This window comes from Corylus avellana, chromosome ca10, assembly GCF_901000735.1.
Source record: "Corylus avellana chromosome ca10, CavTom2PMs-1.0".
Taxonomy (NCBI): Eukaryota; Viridiplantae; Streptophyta; class Magnoliopsida; order Fagales; family Betulaceae; genus Corylus; species Corylus avellana.
Genome location: NC_081550.1, coordinates 12,758,650 through 12,781,230, shown reverse-complemented (window position 1 = coordinate 12,781,230; position 22,581 = coordinate 12,758,650). Strand labels below are relative to the sequence as shown.

Genomic DNA, 22,581 nt, shown 5'->3' with positions numbered 1-22,581 from the left:
AAGTCAATCATCCAATTAATTGGTATGTAATTGGAAAGTCAATCAGCCATAATCAACCATTAATTCATGCCATTGCTAAGGAAATTATGCGCAATCAGCTCCATCAATAGCTTTGATCAAATTTATTACGCCTTCATCTCTCTTTGGGCCAAGCTTGGAATGCCTAATTTTAGAATCAGCCCAAATCTCTTGAATCAACCCATTAAGTGCTTCTTTGATCTTCTTGGATCTTGCTCTAGTAATAGGCGCAACTGGAACATGCAATGGATTCTTTAATGGTGCTTGTTGCTTCTCATCATTCCAAATGATGCGAACCTCAATCGACGCGCTTTTGAGACCCAACAACAATATTGGAATACGGACCCAAGAAAGCCTAAAATTCAGATTTTTGGATAGAAAACTCCAACCCAACGTTTACAAATGAAACGCGAACCAAAGGTATAACGAAACAACCCTCGACCCAACGTTTATAAATGAAACGCGAACCAAAGGTATAAAGAAACAACCATCGACCCAACGTTTATAAATGAAACGTGAACCGAAGGTATATAAATTTGAACACCACAAGGAATAATCCTTGATAAGTTCACAAGTTCTTTGAAGAACCAACAGAAGACGCAAGCATCACATTTTTTTCTAATTTTCATTCATGATGTTCTCATTACAATGAGTGCATGCTATTTATAAAGCATGGCTAAAAATATGACTACCTGCTTGCTATGGAAATGAAATTAAATTGGTTCCAACATTGGAAAGTAAATAAGGTAAAAAAGGACTAACTAATAAAAGCCTAAAATTAAGGTTGATTTAAGTCAATCAACCAATTAATTGGCATGTAATTTGGCAAGTCAATCATCCAATTAATTGGTATGTAATTGGAAAGTCAATCAACAATAATCAACCATTAATTCATGCCATTGCTAAGGAAATTATGCGCAATCAGCTCCATCAATAGCTTTGATCAAATTTATTACGCCTTCATCTCCCTTTGGGCCAAGCTTGGAATTCCTCATTTTAGAATCAGCTCAAATCTCTTGAATCAGCCCATTAAGTGCTTCTTTGACCTTCTTGGATCTTGCTCTAGTAATAGGCCCAATTGGAACATGCAATGGATCCTTTAATGGTGCTTGTTGCTTCTCATCATTCCCCCTCTCTTCAAAATGATTCGTCCGCGAATCATCACCTATATCAAAAGGAAGAGGACAATAGTTTTGTTTTGTTTTTTTTTTTTTTTTTTTGACGTCTCCTTCTCTTTTTTTTTTTTTTTGTACTTGGTTCACGACGCAAAACAACAAGAAGGAATAATGAATACAAACAGAACAAGATAGGATGATAATAATAGACAAAAGATAGAAAGGATAGGAAACCTGATTTTAGAGCCTGTGCTCTGATACCAAATGATGCGAACCTCAATCGACGCGCTTTTGAGACCCAACAAGAATATTGGAATACGGACCCAAGAAAGCTAAAATGCAGATTTTGATAGAAAACCTCGACCCAACGTTGACAAATGAAACGCGAACCAAAGGTATAAAGAAACAACACTGACCCAACGTTTGTAAATGAAACGCGAACCAAAGGTATAAAGTAACAACCATCGACCCAAGGATTATAATTGAATCACGAACCGAGGGTATAAAGTTTGAACGCCACAAGGAAAAATCCTTGATAAGCTCACAAGTTCTTTGAAGAACCAAAAGAAGACGCAAGCGTCACATTTTTTCTAATTTTCATTCATGATCTCCATTACATTGAGTGCATGCTATTTATAAAGCATGGCTGAAAATATGACTACCTGCTTGCTATGGAAAGGAAATTAAATTGGTTCCAACATTGGAAAGTAAATAAAGTAAAAAAGAGTAACTAATAAAAGCCTAAAATTAAGGTTGATTTTGTCTGAAATCAGCAGCTCCTCCATGCCAAAAATAGACCGAGATTGGCAATTAAATCACGCCTAAGGAATGTCTTGAAATAGGTAAGTCAATCAACCAATTACTCGGCATGTAATTTGGCAAGTCAATCATCCAATTAATTGGTATGTAATTAGAATGTCAATCAGCCATAATCAACCATTAATCTATGCCATTGCTAAGGAAATTATGCACAATCAACTCCATCAATAGCTTGGATCAAATTTATTACGCCTTCATTTCCCTTTGGGCCAAGCTTGGAATGCCCCATTTTAGAACCAGCCCAAATCTCTTGAATCAACCCATTAAGTGCTTCTTTGATCTTCTTGGATCTTGCTCTAGTAATAGGCCCAACTGGAACATGCAATGGATCCTTTAATGGTGCTTGTTGATTCTCATCAGTATGCAATGAGCCCATTTATGCAGAAATAAACGTGCAGTTTTTGTAAACATTTAAAAAAGGTATTGTCTCCATTAATACACCATAAAAAGTATTATTTGGTTAAATAAAGGGTGGTGTACTCCGAGCGGCAATCATCCAAGTATTTTAATTCAGAAAGACTAGTGCTTTATAGGTCATAACTCTTATGTATGGTTTACTCAAGATATTACCTCTTCTCAGTAGGATTGGCACTGTCCTATGGAACCTATAATATAATACCAGTACCCCGAATATTGTACGCTATCGTCCATAACATTAGTGACACAACCGAGACTGACCTTGGGTGGCCCACACCACTGATGATATCCGTCCTATGATGACCAACCATTTGGGAATGGCTGTGTAGGTCACGAAACCATTGAATCCAAAGCCCATATAACAACACACACATTTGACCATATCATTAAGTCTAGATAGTAAGCCTATGGCCATTATACCGCATGTATCGGTGTACAATGTCATACAATGTATCTTATCAACCAGTTAATTAAGCAGTTGCCAAGTAGTTACAAAATGTAGACATGCTCATATCATACTCGTGGTCAATCAACTAACATATCCCACGTTTTTAAGGAAAGAGTTCGTAAGTGTTTACGTACCTCGTACGCTCACTTGAATCCTCCGACATTGCTAAATCCTGCTATAATGAAATACGACATGTCATTATGCGCAATTCTAGAGGACCCTTACGAGTAAGATACTAGGCCTTATCTAACAAAAGGATTGCTAGACTCTAAAATACACGAGAGTGAGGCTTAAGAGCAGACGCTTGGTTTCCTGGGCGTACGTACGGGCTGAGGGCGTACGTCTGGTCAATGAGTTAGGCAATCCGGCAAAAGCTTCAAACTGTGTTTTAAGGTTTCTATAAAATCTATAGGCTAATATATCTCCTTCTAGGCTATTGCATAAACACATTCATGGTAAGAAAACTCAACATCATGCGATACAAGGAATCAAAGAAACTTTTAAAACTCTTTTGGAAACATTTCTTGATTTTGTAAGAAATAATGCAAGAACTTTAACATGGTGCCTTTAAAACTTAGAAAATTTAGAAAGCAACGTTAATGACAACAAGAGGATAAAAATGGGTAAGAGATTACTTTGGAAATTGGCAAGAACACACAACTTCTCCCTTCTATCCAAATTCCTCTAAACTCACAAGAACACATTTGGTGGTGGTTACAGAGAGCCCGGGGCGAAAGAATGGGTTCAAGGGACGGTGGGGGGTTGGTATTTATAGGCCAAAAAAGCTGAGGGCGCTACCAACAACTCTAAAAAGCAGCGTATATCTAGTACTATTGAAGCGTACGTCTGGTACTGTTTATTCAACGATCCAAAGGTTGCATTGTACGTACAGTTATTGACCAGTGGTCAATCCAAAAGCAGCGTACATCCAGTGTGGTCCCCAATACGTACTCACTATAAGTTAGAGGCGTACGTCTGGTGGCCCCCTGGTGTACATTTGGTACTAGAGACAAGAGCATATGTACTGTACTACTGGGCGTACATACGATCAGAAAGAGGTGAGCTTGGTTTTTGCCTCAAAACTTCTAGAAATCTTGGTTATGTGTATGGGCTTCGGTCTTTCTGTTATAAAAGCTTGTTCTATATAAAATCTTTTAGTCGCTCTTTATAGAAAACCATTTAGTAAAGACGATTGTTTTATCGGGGTATTACAAATGTATCACTAATTAACCATAAAACAAGTATAATATATAATTATACTTGAAGAAAAAAAGAAGAAGCTAGTAATATATTAATATATATTTGTGTGTGTGTATGTATACACACACACACACACACACGTACAAGATATATGAACGAGCTAATGAGTCGGGCAAACAAGCCGGTCGAACTTTAAACAAGCTAAGCTTGCGAGCCCCTATTGAGTTTTCTCGAGAGAGTCGGGTATGTATCATTTACTAATCGAGCGGGTTTCTACAGTAACGAGCAGGTTTGTATAGTAACGAGTCGAGTTAAACCGAGTGGATATTGAGCGGGTTGTCGAATGGACTAGTTTATTTACAGTCCTAACCTTAACCTTCTAATTTTGTATTGGGTTCATGTCGGGTTCACAGATCATGTCAAAACTTGCTTGTCATTATGTCACGTGTTGGGTTTGGATCATGTCGAAACATGTGTATAAGACTATATTTGTCAACTCTAATTTGACCAATATAACTAAACAGGTAGACTCTTCAACCATAATCATTCAATTTCGTATTGGGTTCATGTTGGGTTTGTGGGTCGTATAAAAAATTGTTAGCCCTAGGAAATGTGTATAAAACAGTATATGCGTAATGAGGATTGACGAGGAAAAAAAGAAAAAGAGAAAGAGTGATTCCACCCGATGGGCCTAAACAGGTGAAAGAAGAAATCTCAAAATTTGATCGAGCCGATTAAGGTTGCGTTTACAATTACGATTTCGCAAGAATAATTTGTGTTTTTAAAAGATATCGCAACATGTAAGACATTTGACATTGCGATTTAAAAAGTATTTAATCTAAAATGAGAAAAAAAAAAATCTGCGATTTCTATAAGTAAGGTAGGGAAAAGGATCATTTCCATTTCAAATTTCCTCAATTTCCTCCAGTTAGTGCATTTAGAAGGGTAGCGTTGTCCGAAAATTTTAACCTCAAAAAAATTTGGACAATTTTACCCTTCTAAATGCATTAACTTGAGGGAATTTGAAATGGAAATGATCCTTTTCCGCTAGGTAGGAGGTGCTTGTTTGAAAAAAAACACAAATTTAAACCAAAATTACGATTTTGTATAACAAATATTTGATAAAAAATATTTTTTAACATGTTTTACCAAACGTCTTTACTATTTGAAAAAGTAGCGACTTCAAAAACGTAATTTTTAAAAATATAATTTTTAAAATCGCACTTATTAAAACTGTAATCCCAAACAAATTTCTATAACTTTTTTCTGTTTTAAGTTTATAAACCATAAAAAAAATATTTTGCGTATAAATTCAATTTTTAAGCCAGAAAAAAAATAAAAATAATCTTTACTCCAGAGGTCGCAGTTTGGGCCCCGAACCAAGCCTCTCTCAACGATTCTGGAAATGGACGAAGCTTCTAGAATCTCCTCTCTTCCAATAAAACTAAACCCTAAGACCAACACTGCTTCTTTGCCTCCTTATCCACACGCTTGTGCACTCCCTCACACAACCCAAAAACCCTAGCTTCGCTCTCTCGAAGATGGCCTCGACTAATGCTATTTCAACGGCATCCATTCTCTGCTCTCCCAAGCAGGTACCTGTCTATCTGCCTGATCGCCTCTTTTGTTTTGGATTTTAACATGCTCTTTATTGCTTGTTGGTTGAGAAGACAATTTCTTTTCATTTGCTTCTTTATGGAAATGAGGGAAAATGAAGGCCAATTGTGAGGGTTTATCTTCTGGGTCCTCTTTTTTTGTTCTGCATTTGCGGGTGTTTGTGTGCATAAGCTCTGTATTGAAGATAACTATGCTATGTTCTGAGTTTTTGAGGGTTAAATAATATTTATGTGAAATTTTCATTGATGGGTGAATCCCAATGTTTCTATCTGCGTTGCAATCTTTTTAGTTCCAGTTGGTGAGCTATATATTTGTTTCTGTATTCAAATACATGAAATAATCTACTCTTACAATGTGACAGAGCTTGAGGAGGAGAGTTGATCAGCAGAAAAGTAACCGACTGAATTTCAGGCAACCCAGCAGCCGATTTGCTGTGAGGGCTGCCGCAAAGGAAATTGCATTTGACCAGCATTCAAGGTCTGCACTCCAGGCCGGAATCGATAAGCTTGCCGATGCTGTTGGGCTTACTCTTGGTCCTAGGGGTAACTTCTTGTTCTGCTGTTACCATTGTTGTTATATGCAGTGGTTGTTAATGGTTTTCTAATGCATTTCAAACCTTATCCGAAGCTTCTGCGGATTAGCATTTGATGACTTGTAGACATTTATCATCATCATACACACGCAAGTTTGCTCCTGTCTTTCTGGGGATTAAACTTGAAACTAATTCAATGAGGTGTAATGTAATTTGCGCCTTTAGCAGTTGCCTATTCTGCTGTTGTTTTCCATAGGTTCATTTCTAAAAGAGTTGTCTTGTTTATGGGAACTGTACAATGCAGTTCGGAATAACGACACATCAATTGTGCTTATGGTGTGTTTCCTTTTGTATTTTGAAGGAAGGAATGTTGTGTTGGATGAATTTGGAAGTCCTAAAGTAGTAAACGATGGAGTCACAATTGCTCGAGCTATTGAGCTCCCTGATGCTATGGAAAATGCTGGTGCAGCTCTCATTAGGGAGGTTGGGTCTTCATCTTTAACATATTTCTGTCCAAGAATTTTGTTTTAGTTTTTCTTCTGATGATAACTTTTTTATACAATTGGCATTGAAATATTGTTTTGGTTTTGCTGTAATGTATCAATCTGTTTTGATTGTGGGAGGTAGGTTGCAAGTAAAACTAATGACTCTGCTGGTGATGGGACAACCACTGCATCAGTTCTTGCTCGTGAAATCATTAAATTAGGTCTTTTAAATGTCACTTCTGGTGCAAATCCGGTCTCAATAAAGAAGGGTATTGATAAAACTGTACAAGCCTTGGTAGAAGAGTTGGAGACGAAGGCTAGGCCTGTCAAAGGTCGTGATGATATCAAAGGTATTGTATAGCGTCTTTGTTTATCACACTACAATATCAGATTTTCTGTGCGTAATAATCAGTTCTTTTGCTTCTTTGAATTTGGTTCTAATTCTGGTTGTTCCCATTGGGATTGCTTTCCAGCTGTTGCTACCATATCTGCCGGGAATGATGAGCTTATTGGCACTATGATTGCGGATGCAATTGACAAGGTTGGGCCAGATGGTGTGTTGTCCATTGAGTCGTCATCCTCTTTTGAGACAACCGTTGAAGTGGAAGAAGGAATGGAGGTTAGTGTGCTTCTTTTGAGTCGAGACTGTTTTATTTTTTATTTTTTATTTTTTTGGGGTTTATGTAGTGCATGATCATGCTTTTGATCGTTTGAGGCTTATTTTTGGTTATTCCGTGCCATCAGATTGACAGAGGTTATATCTCCCCCCAATTTGTTACAAACCCTGAGAAATTGATTGCTGAATTTGAGAATGCAAGAGTCTTGGTCACGGATCAGAAGATTTCAGCAATAAAAGACATAATTCCCCTGTTAGAGAAGACCACCCAATTGAGAGCCCCATTGCTTATTATTGCTGAGGATGTCACTGGGGAGGCCTTGGCCACTCTTGTAGTAAATAAGCTGCGAGGCATTCTCAATGTTGCTGCCATTAAAGCTCCTGGTTTTGGTGAGAGGAGAAAAGCCCTCCTTCAAGATATTGCCATTTTGACAGGTATTTAAATTTCATTGGCATGAAATGTTTTGGTTCTAAGCATTTTGCTTGCTTTATATTATTGATACCTGTCGGCAAGTGAAAAGTTTTAACCTATTTTCTGTTAGATTTTTGGCATTGCTCCTCCACCTCTCTTTCTCACACACTCAAACACAGACACACACACTGAGTAACAACGATCCCTCATTGTTAGTAACAACTTTCCCTAATATGAGATTGTGATCAGGGTAAGGCTAAGTTTTGTGATCTTAAAAGACCTTGGCATTGAATGGATTTATATTTTATTCTTTTCTTACAATATGACTCAGAGGGAAGGTGAAGCCATAATTTAGTAACTTGTTCTTTATGTATGGTAGTTGCGTGAACACTTCTTTCATTACATAATTATGTTACTTGGTGGTGCCAATTTCTTCTTTTGTCTTGTCAACTTCAGGAGCTGAGTTCCAAGCTAGTGATCTGGGTCTGCTTATTGAGAACGCCTCAATTGAGCAGCTTGGTCTGGCTAGGAAGGTAACCATCACCAAGGACTCGACCACCATTATTGCAGATGCTGCATCAAAGGATGAGTTACAAGCAAGGATTGCACAGTTGAAGAAGGAATTAGCAGAGACAGATTCAGTGTATGACTCAGAAAAACTAGCTGAGAGAATTGCCAAATTGTCTGGCGGTGTAGCTGTAATAAAGGTGGGTGCTGCAACAGAGACTGAGCTTGAGGACCGTAAACTACGTATTGAAGATGCCAAGAATGCCACTTTTGCTGCCATAGAGGAAGGGATTGTGCCTGGTGGTGGTGCTGCATTGGTTCATCTTTCAACTCATGTTCCTGCCATTAAGGAGAAGCTTGAAGACCCAGATGAGCGGCTAGGTGCTGATATTGTGCAGAAGGTAAGAACTCCATTTTATTGCCTATTCAATAGATGATGGAAATTTGTCATACAACTACCTCATCTGCCCTAGGCTACTTATAATTTACAGTTTAATGTTAGTCTAGGTGTCTAAATGTAGGGTATGTAATCACTTGTTTCTGAAAGTCATCATTATTGGAGTTTATCTTTGGTAAGGGTCAGTTTAGTAGGGCTGCATCTTCTTAAGAGTAGGATAAGCTTCAGTTGCTTTTAGAAGGGTAGTTGGGTTGCTTCTCCAAATCCTTTTAAAAGAATCCTAAGCTGCTTAATGAATGCGCAGAAAGATTGTTGTGAGCAAACAGGTTGCACAGTAGTACATTTTTTTAAAGCTTGCAACACCCCGGAAAAGCCACAAAATCCTCCAAAAGGTGCCTCCTACTAAACCTTGGACGTGCACCTTAAAATCTGCCATGGTCCAAGAAGCAGAAATGGATTTGTTGGATGGTTGATTTAGGTCAATTGGCATATTCTCTGCTGTGTTAACCGTGAGATTCATAATGAATATGCACTTTCTGTGGTTCATTTTTTTATGAACTCAATGTTTTTGTGTTGTAGGCACTGGTCTCACCAGCATCACTGATAGCTCAAAATGCTGGAGTTGAAGGTGAGGTGGTTGTGGAGAAGATAAAGAACAGTGAATGGGAAGTTGGTTACAACGCAATGACAGACAAGTATGAGAACTTGGTGCAGGCCGGAGTTATTGACCCAGCAAAGGTGACACGATGTGCATTGCAAAATTCTGCTTCAGTTGCAGGAATGGTGCTGACCACTCAGGCTATTGTTGTGGAAAAGCCTAGACCAAAGGCACCCGTCGGTGCTTCCCCGCAAGGGCTTACTGTGTGATCGATGGCACGTGAGGCTTCTATACCGTTTAGGATTTTAGGAGGTATAAAGAGTGGTTTTATTGCGGTGAGTTAAAAAGGACATTGTAATTTCAACTACTAATTGCCCTTTTTTGTATGGATTTAGAATATTGTCATATTAATTTATTGCCTTTTCAGTTGTAATACCTTTGGGGAAGCCGAGCATTTTTTTCACTATTCCGGTGCGGATGATGTTAGATTATTTAAATTGTTGGAAGAAAAAAAATTGCAAAAGTAGTTTTTATAGGGTCATTGATTTACAATGAGCTTTCAGTCGTATTAAAATGTTTTGAGAGTTTTTAATGATAAGCAAAAATAACAAATTAGTTCTTATATTATTAAATTGGTTAAAAAATTTGACGGACACGATAGATTTAAAGAAATTATACATCATGTGTATAAGTCACGGCAGCAAGGTAGAAAGAAAAACTTAAATAACGTTCACCATGCCGTGCGTTCATTGTCACTCGTGCCAAATTAATAGACGATAGGAAGTCCTAACATTATCCTCTCGTGACAAGTTTAATCATGCAGTTTTCATATATTTAAATAATATTTTATTTTGATATTAATATTATTTTTTTTATTAAAAAATTATTCTTTCTTACTTTTTGGAATGTTTCTATATTCAAGTTTTTTTAACATCTCATTTTCAATTAATAATATGGCTATCCATTTAATCTTTCTTGTAAGTAGTTCATCTTAGGTAGAATTTTATCAATTTTAATTTTAAAAAAGCTTATTTCTAGATAAGCAATGTAAGAACATTCATATCTCACTCAACAAATATTTAACTAAAAAGAACCCTTTTTTTTTTTTTTTTTTTTTAATTTTTAACTATTTACTTTTTCAAATCACTTACATCCGACTCAACATTTTAGTTATTCACTTTCACTTTTCTATTTAAAATATTATTTATTTATTTACTTTTCATATTCCCAAAAAAAATAGAGAGCAAAATTACTTTTATTATTAATATAAATAAGGATTTGTTGAGGTACAATACTCAACAAATTTGTTGAGCCTTGTAGCAACTCAACAAATCCTTAGTCATTTTATTGAGCTAGATGTGGAGCATTTTATGTTCTGCTAGTTAAAATAGCCAAAAAATTATAATTTATTGAGGCCAATGTGAATGCTCTAACATGTATTGTTAATAAAATTTAAATAAACTTCATAAAACTCTCTTGACCTTCTAACTCATAGTGACACTATCCTCTCAAAGTTTAGAAACTCTCAATTAAGATATCGAACTTTCAATTATTTTCAATTATCTTATTCCGTTATTATTTTCAATTATCTTATTCCGTTATGATTTGTTGTTAAATCTTGTCAAACTGTATAAAATATCATTTTTACATTAAAAAGTTGCAAAGATGTTGCAAATATGTTATTTTTTTTTTAATAAAAAAAATAAATGTTTGAATCTTTACAGCTTTTTATTTATTTTTTTATTATAAAAATAATGATATTTTAAGAATTTTGACAATATTTAGTGGAAAATTCTAATCGAATTGGATAATTGAAAGAAATTGAAAGTTCGATACTATTAATTGAGAGTTTTTAAACTTTGAGAGGTAGAGGGAGCGATGCATTTGGAAATAAATCAAGCCTTTTTTATATAATTTAGGGGAAACATTATAAAACCCCATGTACTTCCAGGCATTTTAAAAGTACCCCCCAAAGTTTAAAAACTCTCAATTAAGGATATCGAACTTTCAATTACTTGTTTTCGTTAAATCTTGTCAAAATTCTCAAAATACCCTCGTTTTTTTTTTTAATTATAAAAAATAAAATAAAAAATTGTAAAGATTTAGACGTTTATTTATTTTTTATTTTTAAAAATATCTTTACAACATCTTCGCAATTTTTATTTTTATTTTTTTATAATTAAAAAAATGAGTATTTTGACAAAATTTAATAGAAAATCCTAATGAAATGAGATAATTGAAAGAAATTAAAAAATTAGATACTCTTAATTGAGAGTTTTTAAACTTTAGGGGTACTGTTAAAACGAGAAGAAGCTCATAAGATTTTATGAAATTTTGCTATAATTTAATATGTCAATTGTTATGAAAATAAATTTAAATCATGAATCAATTTTTTATTTGGTTTAATTCTCTACCTTGGTTTAATGATTTTTTTTTTATTATTTATTTATTTTTATTTTGAACATGTAAAGGAGATGATTTTTTTTTTTTTCTTCGTCTTTTTAGCATTTAATTCAATATTCAAGAATGACTTTAATATTGTTTGATTCCTTTACTTAATGCTACCGATTTTTCGAATCCTTGTTTCAAGAATGGAACAAATGATATTAATGCTTTCTCTAATTATTTATTGAGGAATATGCTACACCTATTTTCATTTTTTTATACAATTTTTTTACTCCCATAGATGACTTTAAAAATTACAATTCAATCAAAATCTAATAAAGATCCATTTCAAATGCAATGTTGGTTTTAAAAGCCACCTGGAAGACCATTATTTGCCTAAGAGTTCATACACGTTCCCAAACCCTAGCACTTTTCTCTCTGAGCGACGCAGCCGCACAGGTAAGGTATCTCCAAGCTTGGGGAGGAGGGATGGCCGTTGGTTGCCTCTCTCCTCCCCCCGCCCTCTTCGCAACGGGTGCTAGAAGTTTACATGATGCCCCTAGTCCCATTACCTCCTCACTCCCCCTTCTCTGCCACCCCTTCTCTGCCACCCCTTTCCCCCTCCCGCCCCGGTCCGCTTTTTTCTGGCGTGGCCCTTCTCCCTTTCTCCACCTTGCCGCTTTCCTCCCCCGCCATCACCCTCTGCTGCGTTTTTTTGCTGGATCGGGCTTGGCTTTGGACCAGTTCATTTTTGCCCGATCTACTGCCCTCCGCCCTTCACCTCGACGCATGCCCTAACACCTTGCTAACCAGTTTCGCCCGTGCCCATCCCACCTTTTGCACTAGATCCGCATTTTCGGCTGTGTTTTGGGTTTCAATTCTCTCTGGCTGTTGTTTTGATTTCATTTTCTGGTTTGTTTTTTGCTTTCCCTTTCTGCCTTTTTTTTTACGTTAATCTTGGTGTGTTATTATTTGTTTCTGTTGCTTGTTTGACACACTCTGTGGGTGCTGCTCTTGGGGGATTCACTCAAACTCTCCCCCCAATTTGTTTTGTGTGCACTGCCAATCTCTTCCGCGCCCTCTATGTCGCCCACCATCCGCTGCCGGGTCTTTCTCGCGTCCCCACCGCGATGAACTTCCAACACCACCTTTAGCGTCGGTTTCCAGCCAGCACGCAATTGGCTTCCTCCTGGCTGCCGTTATCCGCATAGTTTTTTTTTTTTTTTCCTATATTTTTTCCCTTTTTTTTTTTTTTTTTTTTTTTGCTTGTATTTCCACTTTATCCCTTTATTTCCCTGTACGTTTTTCTTTCCTGTTTTCTACTTGTAATAAGGCTCTGTCCTCTCTTTGATCTGCCCGTTGTTGCTTTGCTTTAGACCATTGGGTTATGGATGTGAACGATATCCTGGCTATCGGGTCGAGGAGGAAGAGTTTCGGCTTGGAGGTTCTTTGCTCTCAAGGCTAAGGAATAAGCACTACCTATGCATTGGAAGGTGTCTATTTGGTGCAGATCTGTTTTTAAACCTGATGAATAGTCATGCGTTAGAGGATGTTTTGTAATGGTTGATTGGTATGTTGTTGACGTATGTAACTTTAGCTTCAGCTATGATTTCCTTTTAGACCTTTGCTTGCGATTTCCTTTCAGAGCTTTGCTTGCAACCTTTTATCAATGAATGAGTATGAAATTTTCCCATGGTTTTAAAAGCTACCTATGAGTGTAGAAAAATTGTGTAAAGAAGTGAAAGTAAGTGTAGCATTATTCTTATTCATTTAACATAATTTGGAGAATATTAGCTACAATTAAGACTTTAAATATTTCTTTTATGAATTCTATTCTAGATAGATTTTGCCTTCTCTCTAGAATTCATCTCTCTATTTTCTTCTAGACAATACTAGATCTAGATCTTCTCTCCTCCCCTTTCATGGTAGCAGTGTGTCTTCTCTGTAGACTCCACCGGTCTCCGTTTTTGGCGGGTTGCTTTAGATCTAGTTTGTAGATCTAGATCTAGATCTAGTCTCTTCAACATTAGATCTGATCGCCTTCTTCGGCCAAGACGTGTCTTCTGAAAGGATGTCTACGATGCCGTGCTCCTCCACTACTGCTTGTGGGGATTTTGTTTTTTGTTTTTTATTTTGTTTGTCCTGGCCTTCGAGTTGAGGATGGGTTTGTTGTTTTGGCCTTCGGGTTGAGGATGGAGTAGATCGGTATGAGGGCTTAACTCTCATGACCGGAGTTTTAGTTTCTAGTTGTTTTTTATTTTTGTTTTGTATTTGGGTTATCCATGTCTAGATCTAGTTTGTATGAAGCAGATCTGTTTTTTAAATGTAATTGGACATGGGTTAGCAGAAGCTTGAAGTCATTTTTTTGACTTTGTAATCTTCATACCTTTTGACTATGATTTTTCAGAGCTATACTCTGTAATGTAAGAGCTTTATATTCATGAAATTTCATTAATGGAAGTTTTATATTTTTCAATATATATATATATATTAGTAATTATTAATTAAGGGCTTTAGTAGAGGTGGCAATCTGTATTTGCATTTTGAGTTTAGGTCGTGTCAAGGCATGAATATAAGATTATATAGGTCAATCTTAGCCGAAAAATGGTAGGTCTTCTTCTGATCCTAGGTGAATATTATTTTTAAAAAAAAAAAAAAAATTTCCAGGAGAGCATCTTGAATTTTTCATTATAACTTAACTCATTTTATTAAATGGATTAAACCCTTCAATCATAACTATCTAATTTTATATTGAATTCATGTTAAGTTTATGAATCATATAAAAAATTATCAATCTTAAGCTTTAGGCGACGGCTTAATGGGATTGAGTTGGCCCTAATCTTTGTTTTTTTTATAAGTTTGAAACGCAAAATGGTTCGAAACTCCATGGAGAGCCGCCCATTTTTGGGCAGATTGTAGAAGTGGAAGAGCTCCTTTCCCTCACTTTCTTTCTGCATCTTATTTAGTGGCTGACAACATTAATGCAGTGTGTACTAATTAAGTTGCTCACTTGCCTCGCTTTTGCTTTTTGGATGATGCTGATGCTGATGCTCAGCGATATCCTTCGGCTTTATCGATAACACCAACGGCCCTGGTGAAAGGAAGGATGATTTCGTTGAAATTATTAGTCTTTTTTAAAGTCAGTATCTAAATACAAGTCTAGCTATAAAAAGATAACTTAATTGGTTGAGATCACGTTTAATAAATTGAAAGTTACAAATCACTAGTTCGAGTCTCTTTTTTTTCTTCTTTCTCTTTCTTTTACGGACATGGAAAAAAAAAAAAAAAAAAGGGACACGTCTTATATTTTCATTAACCAAATTTATTAAGTTTTTAAGGGTAAAGTGTCATCTTTATTTCATTTAAATTGAAAAATATATAGTTATAGTATAGATGTATTTTTGTCCACTCAAAAAGTGAAAAGATAAAAATACCCTTTTACTATAACTAACTGGATATTCTCTTGGTCTCCTTAAACTATCACTCAATTAATAATGTTCTTTCAAAACTTTTAATTGAGACAATATTCTTCTCAAACTATCAAAAATTATCAATGTCCCCCTAATGGCGAAAATACTCTTAATAAAATAAAATAAAAAATTAAAACTAAGGTGTAGAATAAAAAAAAAAAAAAAAATCATATGAAGCTTAATGAAAATCAGTAAAACTACATAAATTAATTTTGCATTTTTTTTTTTAAATGGAATGCCAACGTCATAAGGTGCATTACTGTAATGTCAGATACAACAATTTTAGATGATGAGAATGAAAAAACTCTTGTTTTATTTCACGTAAAATAGGAATGATGTAATATACCCAGTTTCCCCATGTTAGTAATGAAATGGACGGCCCAGGTGATAGTGGAAGCCCATTGTATTCTTAAAGCTTAAATTTTCCAAGGGCCTGGAGTTTTTTTTTTTTTTTTTTTTTTAAGGGTAACCGTTTCCATTACACAGAAACAGTTTGTCGGACACACAAAGGGTAGTCCTCTCTCTATAATCTCTCCTCATTCAAAGATATAGCCAACTTTGCAAGCCTATAGGCTGCCACATTTCCTGTGCTTTTCACATGACAAAAGCTCCATTGATCTACATTTTGTAAAAGCAGCTTTGTATCATTAATCAGAGTACCACAACGGCCCCACGAACACTCCTCCTTACGTAGAGCTTGAATAACTTCCAAAGAATCCCCTTCTAAAATGACATTTTGAAACTCCATACACACACATAATTCAACCATTTTCCAAGCAACCAAAGCTTTAGTAGTTGTAGGATCAGTGATATACTGTCTCGACGCCACATAAGCAGCAAGAATTAATCCATTATGATCACGAACTATAATACCAATCCCCATTCTTTCCCGTTCTTTGTCCACGGCCGCATCCCAATTAAACTTGACAACCCCAAAAGGAGGCTTTTTCCACCTCTGCACCACTAGATTCGGTTGCTGGGGACAGTGAATACATCTAGCCTCTTTTGCTCGTGTAAAATGCTCCACTTGCTCCTAAGCCAACCTAAACAAAGCTGAAGGAGCTTGAAAATCCCCACGAAAAACAAACCTGTTCCTTCGCAACCATATAAGTCATGCAATGACTGCCACTAGCTGGAGCCCATCTTCCCTCAAACGCCCCCTTAGCATCTCCAGCACCTGTACAAAGGACACTTCATTCGATGTGCATTTGTGGATCAATTTTGAGCGCTCAGCCCAAACGTCCACAATATATGTTCAACAGTTTCATCAACTAATCCACAAATCGGGCACATGGGATTAGAAATAATGCCTTTTTTATGGAGATTAAGACGTGTGGGCAAAATATCGTTACAAGCTTGCCAAAGAAAAATCTTCACCACCATGGGACCTTTAATCTGCCAAATGGCATTCCATTGTTTTGATCTGAGTGTATAATCCGAATAGCTTCCCTGTTTTGCCTCAGAAACAGTTTTGGCCAAGTGATATGCACTCTTGACTGAAAAATCACCATTATTCATACCAATCCACACCCTCCTATCTTGTTGACACCCCGGGCAGATTGGAATACTACAAACCATTACAGCTTCATCCCTTGTGAGAACTTTCTGAATTAGAGGTATATTCCACCACCTAGTTGCTTCATCAATAAACTGATTTACATTGGCATCCAGATCTAAGAGCCTCACAGGAGATTGTGTGGAATATGTTGAAGGCATAGGGATCCACCGGTCTTTCCAGATTTTAATAGAAGACCCGTCACCTACACGACACATCATTCTCTCTCCTAGTAATTTCTTTGCATTCCACACACTTCGCCAAACATAGGAAGGTTTATTTCCCAACCCATACTCAATAAAAGATTGTCCTGGATAATACTTCTCCTTTAGCACTCTTGCCACCATAGAATCTGGATTTTGAAGAAGTCGCTACCCTTGTTTTGCCAAAAGTGCCAAATTAAAACTCTCCAAATCCCTATACCCCAACTCACCCTAACCCAATTTCTCTCAACTCATCCAAGCAATTCGTGAGTCATTTTCTTTATGTCCCCACCAAAACTTAGATATCATGGAATTAATGTCCTTACAAAGAGTTTTGGGTAGATGAAAGACACTCATAGTATATGTAGGAATTGAATTGCCTGAATTACAGCTTTTAACAAGACTTCTTTCCTGCTTGAGACATGAATTTCTCCTTCCACCCATTGATGCACTCCCAAATTCTGCCCTTCAAACTTTCAAAAGCTCCAGCCCATGATCTTCCAACTAGTGCAGGAAGGCCAAGATACTTTTCATATCTTCTCGTGGAAGGGATCCCTGCTACTGAAAGAATATGCTCCTTAGCTTCCCTTTTAGTACTTTTACTGAAGAAGATAGAAGTTTTGTCCCTATTAAATTTTTGCCCAGATGCTTTCTCATAGAGCTCCAACACCTCTTGGATACGCAGCCATTCAAAGATATTTGCTTTACAAAAAAGTAAACTATCATCTGTAAAGAAAAGATGGTTAAGCTTCATCCCCCTGCGTGTAATAGGAAGACCAAAAATTCGCCATTCTGTTTTTGCCTTTTGAAGAAGTGAACTCAATCCCTCCACACATAGAATAAAGAAATACGGAGATAGTGGATCCCCTTGCATGATTCCCCTAGATGGGGTAATTTTCCCATAAGGCTTACTATGAATCAAAACCGAATATCTCACAGTTCTCACACATGTCATCAATAAGTGAATCCACCGACTAGCAAACCCTAACTTCCGTAAGACCGCTTCCAGAAAATCCCATTCAACTCTATCATATGCCTTGTTCATATCCAATTTAAGAGCCATAAAGCCTTCCCTCCCCTTCATCCGAGTGTTCATTGTATACATTGCCTCAAAGGCCACAATTATATTATCCGTGATTAACCTTCCCGGAATAAACGCACTTTAAGAAGGAGATATTATAAAGGGTAGCACTTTTTTCAATCGATTAGCAAGGATGTTTGAAATCAGCTTATAGAGCACATTACATAAGCTAATTGGCCTATACTCAGTTACACTAGAAGGAGTTTTGATCTTAGGAATAAGTGCAATATAAGTAGAATTGAGATCAACATCAAAGATATCATTATTAAGAAATCCTAACATCGCCCGACATACCTCCATTTTCACAGTAGGCCATGATTGTTGATAGAAGCACACCGAAAAAGCATCCGGCTTGGGGGATTTGAGTGGGTGCATTTGATTGAGTGATGCCTCCACTTCCATAGAAGTAAATTCCCGCAACAGACTTGCATTCATATCACCCGACACCCTAGCCTCCAAATGCAAACATCCACTCCAGAATTTTCTCCAGCCGTGAACAACCTTTGGAAGAAGCTCGTGAATGCCTGGCCAATTTCATCTTGTTTCTTCCACTCCCTACCCACCTCATCTTTGATCGTCATAATTCGATTAGTTCGCCTTCTTTGATTGGCCCAAGCATGGAAGTACGGAGTGTTATGATCTCCTTGTGGATGCCAACTTTGCTTCGCCTGCTACTTCCATTTAATGTCTTCTTGCTCAAAAATAAAATCAATCTCCCCTTTTAAAGCTTGAATTTCTGCCATATTCACCTCACCCTCTTGCTATTGTAACTCATTCAATAGCTTTGTTTTCATTTTAAGGACTTTCTGAGCATCACCAAATTTTCGGGAACTCCACCTAGTAAGCTGCGTCTGACATTGAGCTAACTTCAACCTTGCTGTTTGCATTCCCATACCACCACTAACATCCATCCCCCACACCTCATTTATAACATCCATGCATTCTCCATCAGCTAGCCAAGAAGCTTCAAATTTGAAGCTTTTATAATAATTGGGTAGACCTGCATTTGCATCAAAAAGTCGTAGGAGCAAAGGCTTATGGTCAGATGACTTTGCTGCTAACACTTGGACCTCATAGTTTGAATTCATCTCACACCATGCCTTATTCATAACAGCACGATCAAGCCTTTCTTTCATAAAAGTCCCATCCTGATGACAATTAGCCCATGTAAATTTAGACCCCTTATACCCCAAATCACTTAAACCACAATGTTCCAAAGGCACTCGACACTGTGCCATCTGAGAATCTCCACGTAATGCTCCACCATACTTCTCACCTTGCTCCACAATCTCATTAAAATCGCCAATGCACATCCAAGCTTTGGGATAAAAAGAATTAAGGTGATCAAGCAACGCCCATGATTCATATCTCCTTGCACTTTCCGGATGACCATAAAAACATGTTAATTTGCATTGAAAATCATGGCCAGGAGGATGCACCACTGCATTAATGAGGCGTCGTGTAAAATTTTGAATTTCTAGCCATCTTGCTTCCCTCCATAATAATGCTAATCCACCACTTCTTCCCAAAAGGTCTACTACAAATAAACCTTCAAACCCCAACTTAACTCGAATACCCTCCATCTTATATTTGCTACTCTTTGTTTCCAGAAGGAACAAAAGAGTGGGTTGCTTCTCCTTTACCATCTGGCAAAGATCGCGAATTGCTCGAGGGTTCCCAAGCCCCCGACAATTCCAACTAATGAGATTCATGGCTGTTGGCAGGGCTGTGGCACAGCCGCCGCCAACTCTTCAGTTGTTGCATCAAGGCTACAAACCTCCTTCCTACCTTTTTTAGCTCGTGCCACTACCTCCACCTCTTTTACTTCAACATTCATCTCTCTCTTTCGTTTACTGGATTCCCCACCGGCTGGGATATAAAAGCCTTATTGTTCCTTCGTGCCTATCGTTTCCATCCTTTGACACCAAGAACCCCACTCCTACTGACAACATTAATATCATTATCGAAAACACTATCAGAAATATCTGGTCCTCCTTGAAGTGCTATACCACCATGGTTCTGAACAACACTGTCAGTACCCAAAGAATGCTCCACATAGTCCATCTTTGACTCTTGAATTAATTTGCTGGGCCCGCCAACCTTCCCTTCACTTTTTAAATCTTTGTCCATATTATAAGCAAGCCCCATAATTGGACCCAGTGGACTCCCTTTCACCACTTTAGTATCACTACATGGTAATTCTTCCAATAACACATTGCCCTCCCCTATATTATTCTTACCTTTATAATTATTCCTATGCCCACGTTCCTCAGAACTATCATGCACTGTATTAACCCTTGCCACACAGTTACTACCAGGAATTGCGTTACTAGTTTCCTTCAAGTAAGAAACTCCTCGCAGATTTGTGGACCACTTTGATACGTATGACTAGAAGTTCCCTCAAATTCGGAACTTCCCTTCGACGGTGAATTGCCTCTCCTACAACCACCATCATAACCAGACTCCTCCGCCGATGGATTACCCCGGCCACCCGTGCCACCTTTGCCCTCCCTCTCCCTCTGTGGTATCTTCGTCCTCAGCCAAATTCCCCAGTCCTTCTCCCCATCATCGCCATTAACCCTTTGTGATTTTCTAAGTGGACAGTCAAACTTCTCATGAACTATACATCCACAATGGAAATAAAACAAAGGCATCTTCTCATATTTAAAAATTACCCAGTGAGACTTTCCTCCAAGATTGCTAGCTCTTCCCCTCTCCAGCGATTTAGATAAATCGATAACAACTCTCAGCCATAAACAACACCCACATCCTGCACCATCTCCTGCAACATCCACATCTTCAATCTCACCCAAAGACGCTCTGATTTTAACCCGTACCCCGTGAGTCATGCACAACAATGGCATATCGTGCACTTGAATCCAAACTGGTGAGTGCTGGACCTGCATTTGTGATGGCGGAGTTCTACCATCAAATTCATTAAGAACTAGAGCATGACGATCAAAGGACCAAGGTCGCCCTTCTAATACTCTTCTCTTATCATCACCCCAGCAAATTCAAATAGCCATACATTTTCTTGAAGCTTTTTGAAAACCACTCGCTCTACAGTACGCCAAATTCTAGATAGAACCCCTTTGAAAGCCTCCTTGTTAACTGATTTCTCTGTCCACAGCTTCCCAACCAAACAGTTGGAACCTTTCTCTCTTATCTCTGTAACTTCATCGTTTGTAACCGTAATACAATCCCCTCCGTAAGAGAAATTTTACTGCACATCCTCTCCAACTCATCCTCTATTTCCAACACATACAAAAGCAAACCACCGTTTAACCTCCTCAAAAGCCTAACAAGCGATGGGAGACTCTTCCCTCAAGCACAGGTCTCGCAGAACAAAACCTAGAGAGGATTCTAGTTTGATAGATAGATAGCCTATCTATCAAACTATCTGACTATCTGTATGTGTGTCTTTTTGAGTCACGTGTTTGTTTGTTTAGTTTTGTTTCGTTTGTCAATCTAGATAGAAGGAGGATTAAAGTTTTTCTAAAATTCTTTTAAATATGACGTGACTTTTAAAATTACCATTAAATTTGAGATAGTTATTATTAAATTTTGATCTATTAGTGATTCTAAAAGCCACGTCATATTTGAGAGGACTCTAGAAAAATTCTAATCCTCCTTATATTATGACACCTCTTTGCCTCTCAACAGATATATATATATATATATTCAGATGTTATCTTTAACAAAATCTTTGAGTTATATGGGATGTACGATTTGTGCCGTCAGCATAGTTAGGAAGGGTAGGCTTGTAAGTCGGGAGGACACACAAATAGCTATTCCAGAACACTTAAAGACCCGTTAAAGAGAAGCATTTGGAAGTAGAAAGTCTTTAATTCTGTTGTCTTTGTTCACTTTCAGATTGACTCTGTTTCGAAATTTTTTTATTAATCTTTAAAATCATTACTTCTTGTTCCAACTTTTTGTTTTTGGCTTTTAAGTCTTTTATTTTGATTTTGATTTGATTGACTTCATGCTGTAAGTCTTGGATGGTTACTTCGCTTTGTTTTGATTTAAATCTGTTGAGGATTTTATCAATACTAATTTGTGGTTCTGTAATTTTTGTTGGTCCATTTTTGGTTTCATTTTTTATTAAATTACTCTTGAATTTTTTAAGGTATTTGGCTTTAGTTTCTGGGTCTTCTATTCCTTCTATTAAATCGATTAGCATTTCTTCATGTTTAGTTAATACATTTTTCTTAAGCTTTGTTTTACAACATGAATCTTTACAACCTAGTTCTATTTCTGAATTACTAGAATTTTGACTTGACTCATAATCTGTTGAGCTGTTAAAATTTTCGTCTTCATTCTCACTAGAATCTGAACTTTTGAGTTCTAGGATTTTATACAAATCTTCTTTCTATTTATTGGAAATTTTCAATTGATTGATTTTATCTTTTACTTTGCACTCATTTTTGTAATGGCCTGTCTTTCCACATTTGAAGCATTTTACTTTCTTTTTTTGTCATATTTTTCATTTTTGGGTGTTTTGTAATATTTTCTTCTTGTTTTATTTTTCTTGTAATATTCATTTGGTTCAAAGTTTTTGTTTTCTCTATAATTCTTTTTGTAATGTTTTATAGTTTTTATATATTTATACTTATATTTTCTTCTGGAAGGTGGTATAAGAAGTAAACCATATTGTTCACAAAAATTTCTCATCTCATATTTTGCTTCTCTTTTCTCTTTGTTCA

The 22,581-nt window shown here is 36.9% G+C and overlaps 3 protein-coding genes across 3 annotated transcripts; 1 reads left to right on the top strand and 2 right to left on the bottom strand.

The window, feature by feature from the left end:
- Positions 1-5,409: 5,409 nt before the first annotated feature.
- Positions 5,410-9,616, top strand: LOC132163634 (ruBisCO large subunit-binding protein subunit alpha). Its single transcript, XM_059573999.1, has 8 exons — positions 5,410-5,612; positions 5,996-6,176; positions 6,528-6,649; positions 6,794-7,001; positions 7,125-7,270; positions 7,396-7,702; positions 8,136-8,587; positions 9,163-9,616. The coding sequence occupies exons 1-8, from the start codon at positions 5,559-5,561 to the stop codon at positions 9,448-9,450; spliced, it is 1,758 nt and encodes a 585-aa protein (XP_059429982.1). The 5' UTR covers positions 5,410-5,558; the 3' UTR covers positions 9,451-9,616.
- Positions 9,617-15,559: 5,943 nt separating this feature from the next.
- LOC132162954 (uncharacterized) lies at positions 15,560-16,752 on the bottom strand. The gene is made up of 3 exons (XM_059573162.1): positions 16,425-16,752; positions 16,125-16,213; positions 15,560-16,012 (listed from the first exon to the last, which is right to left on the bottom strand). The coding sequence occupies exons 1-3, from the start codon at positions 16,750-16,752 to the stop codon at positions 15,560-15,562; spliced, it is 870 nt and encodes a 289-aa protein (XP_059429145.1).
- Positions 16,753-18,636: 1,884 nt separating this feature from the next.
- On the bottom strand, positions 18,637-19,587 carry LOC132162953 (uncharacterized). The gene has a single exon (XM_059573160.1). It carries the CDS (start codon positions 19,585-19,587, stop codon positions 18,637-18,639), a length of 951 nt encoding a protein of 316 aa, XP_059429143.1.
- Between the last annotated feature and the right edge of the window lie 2,994 nt (positions 19,588-22,581).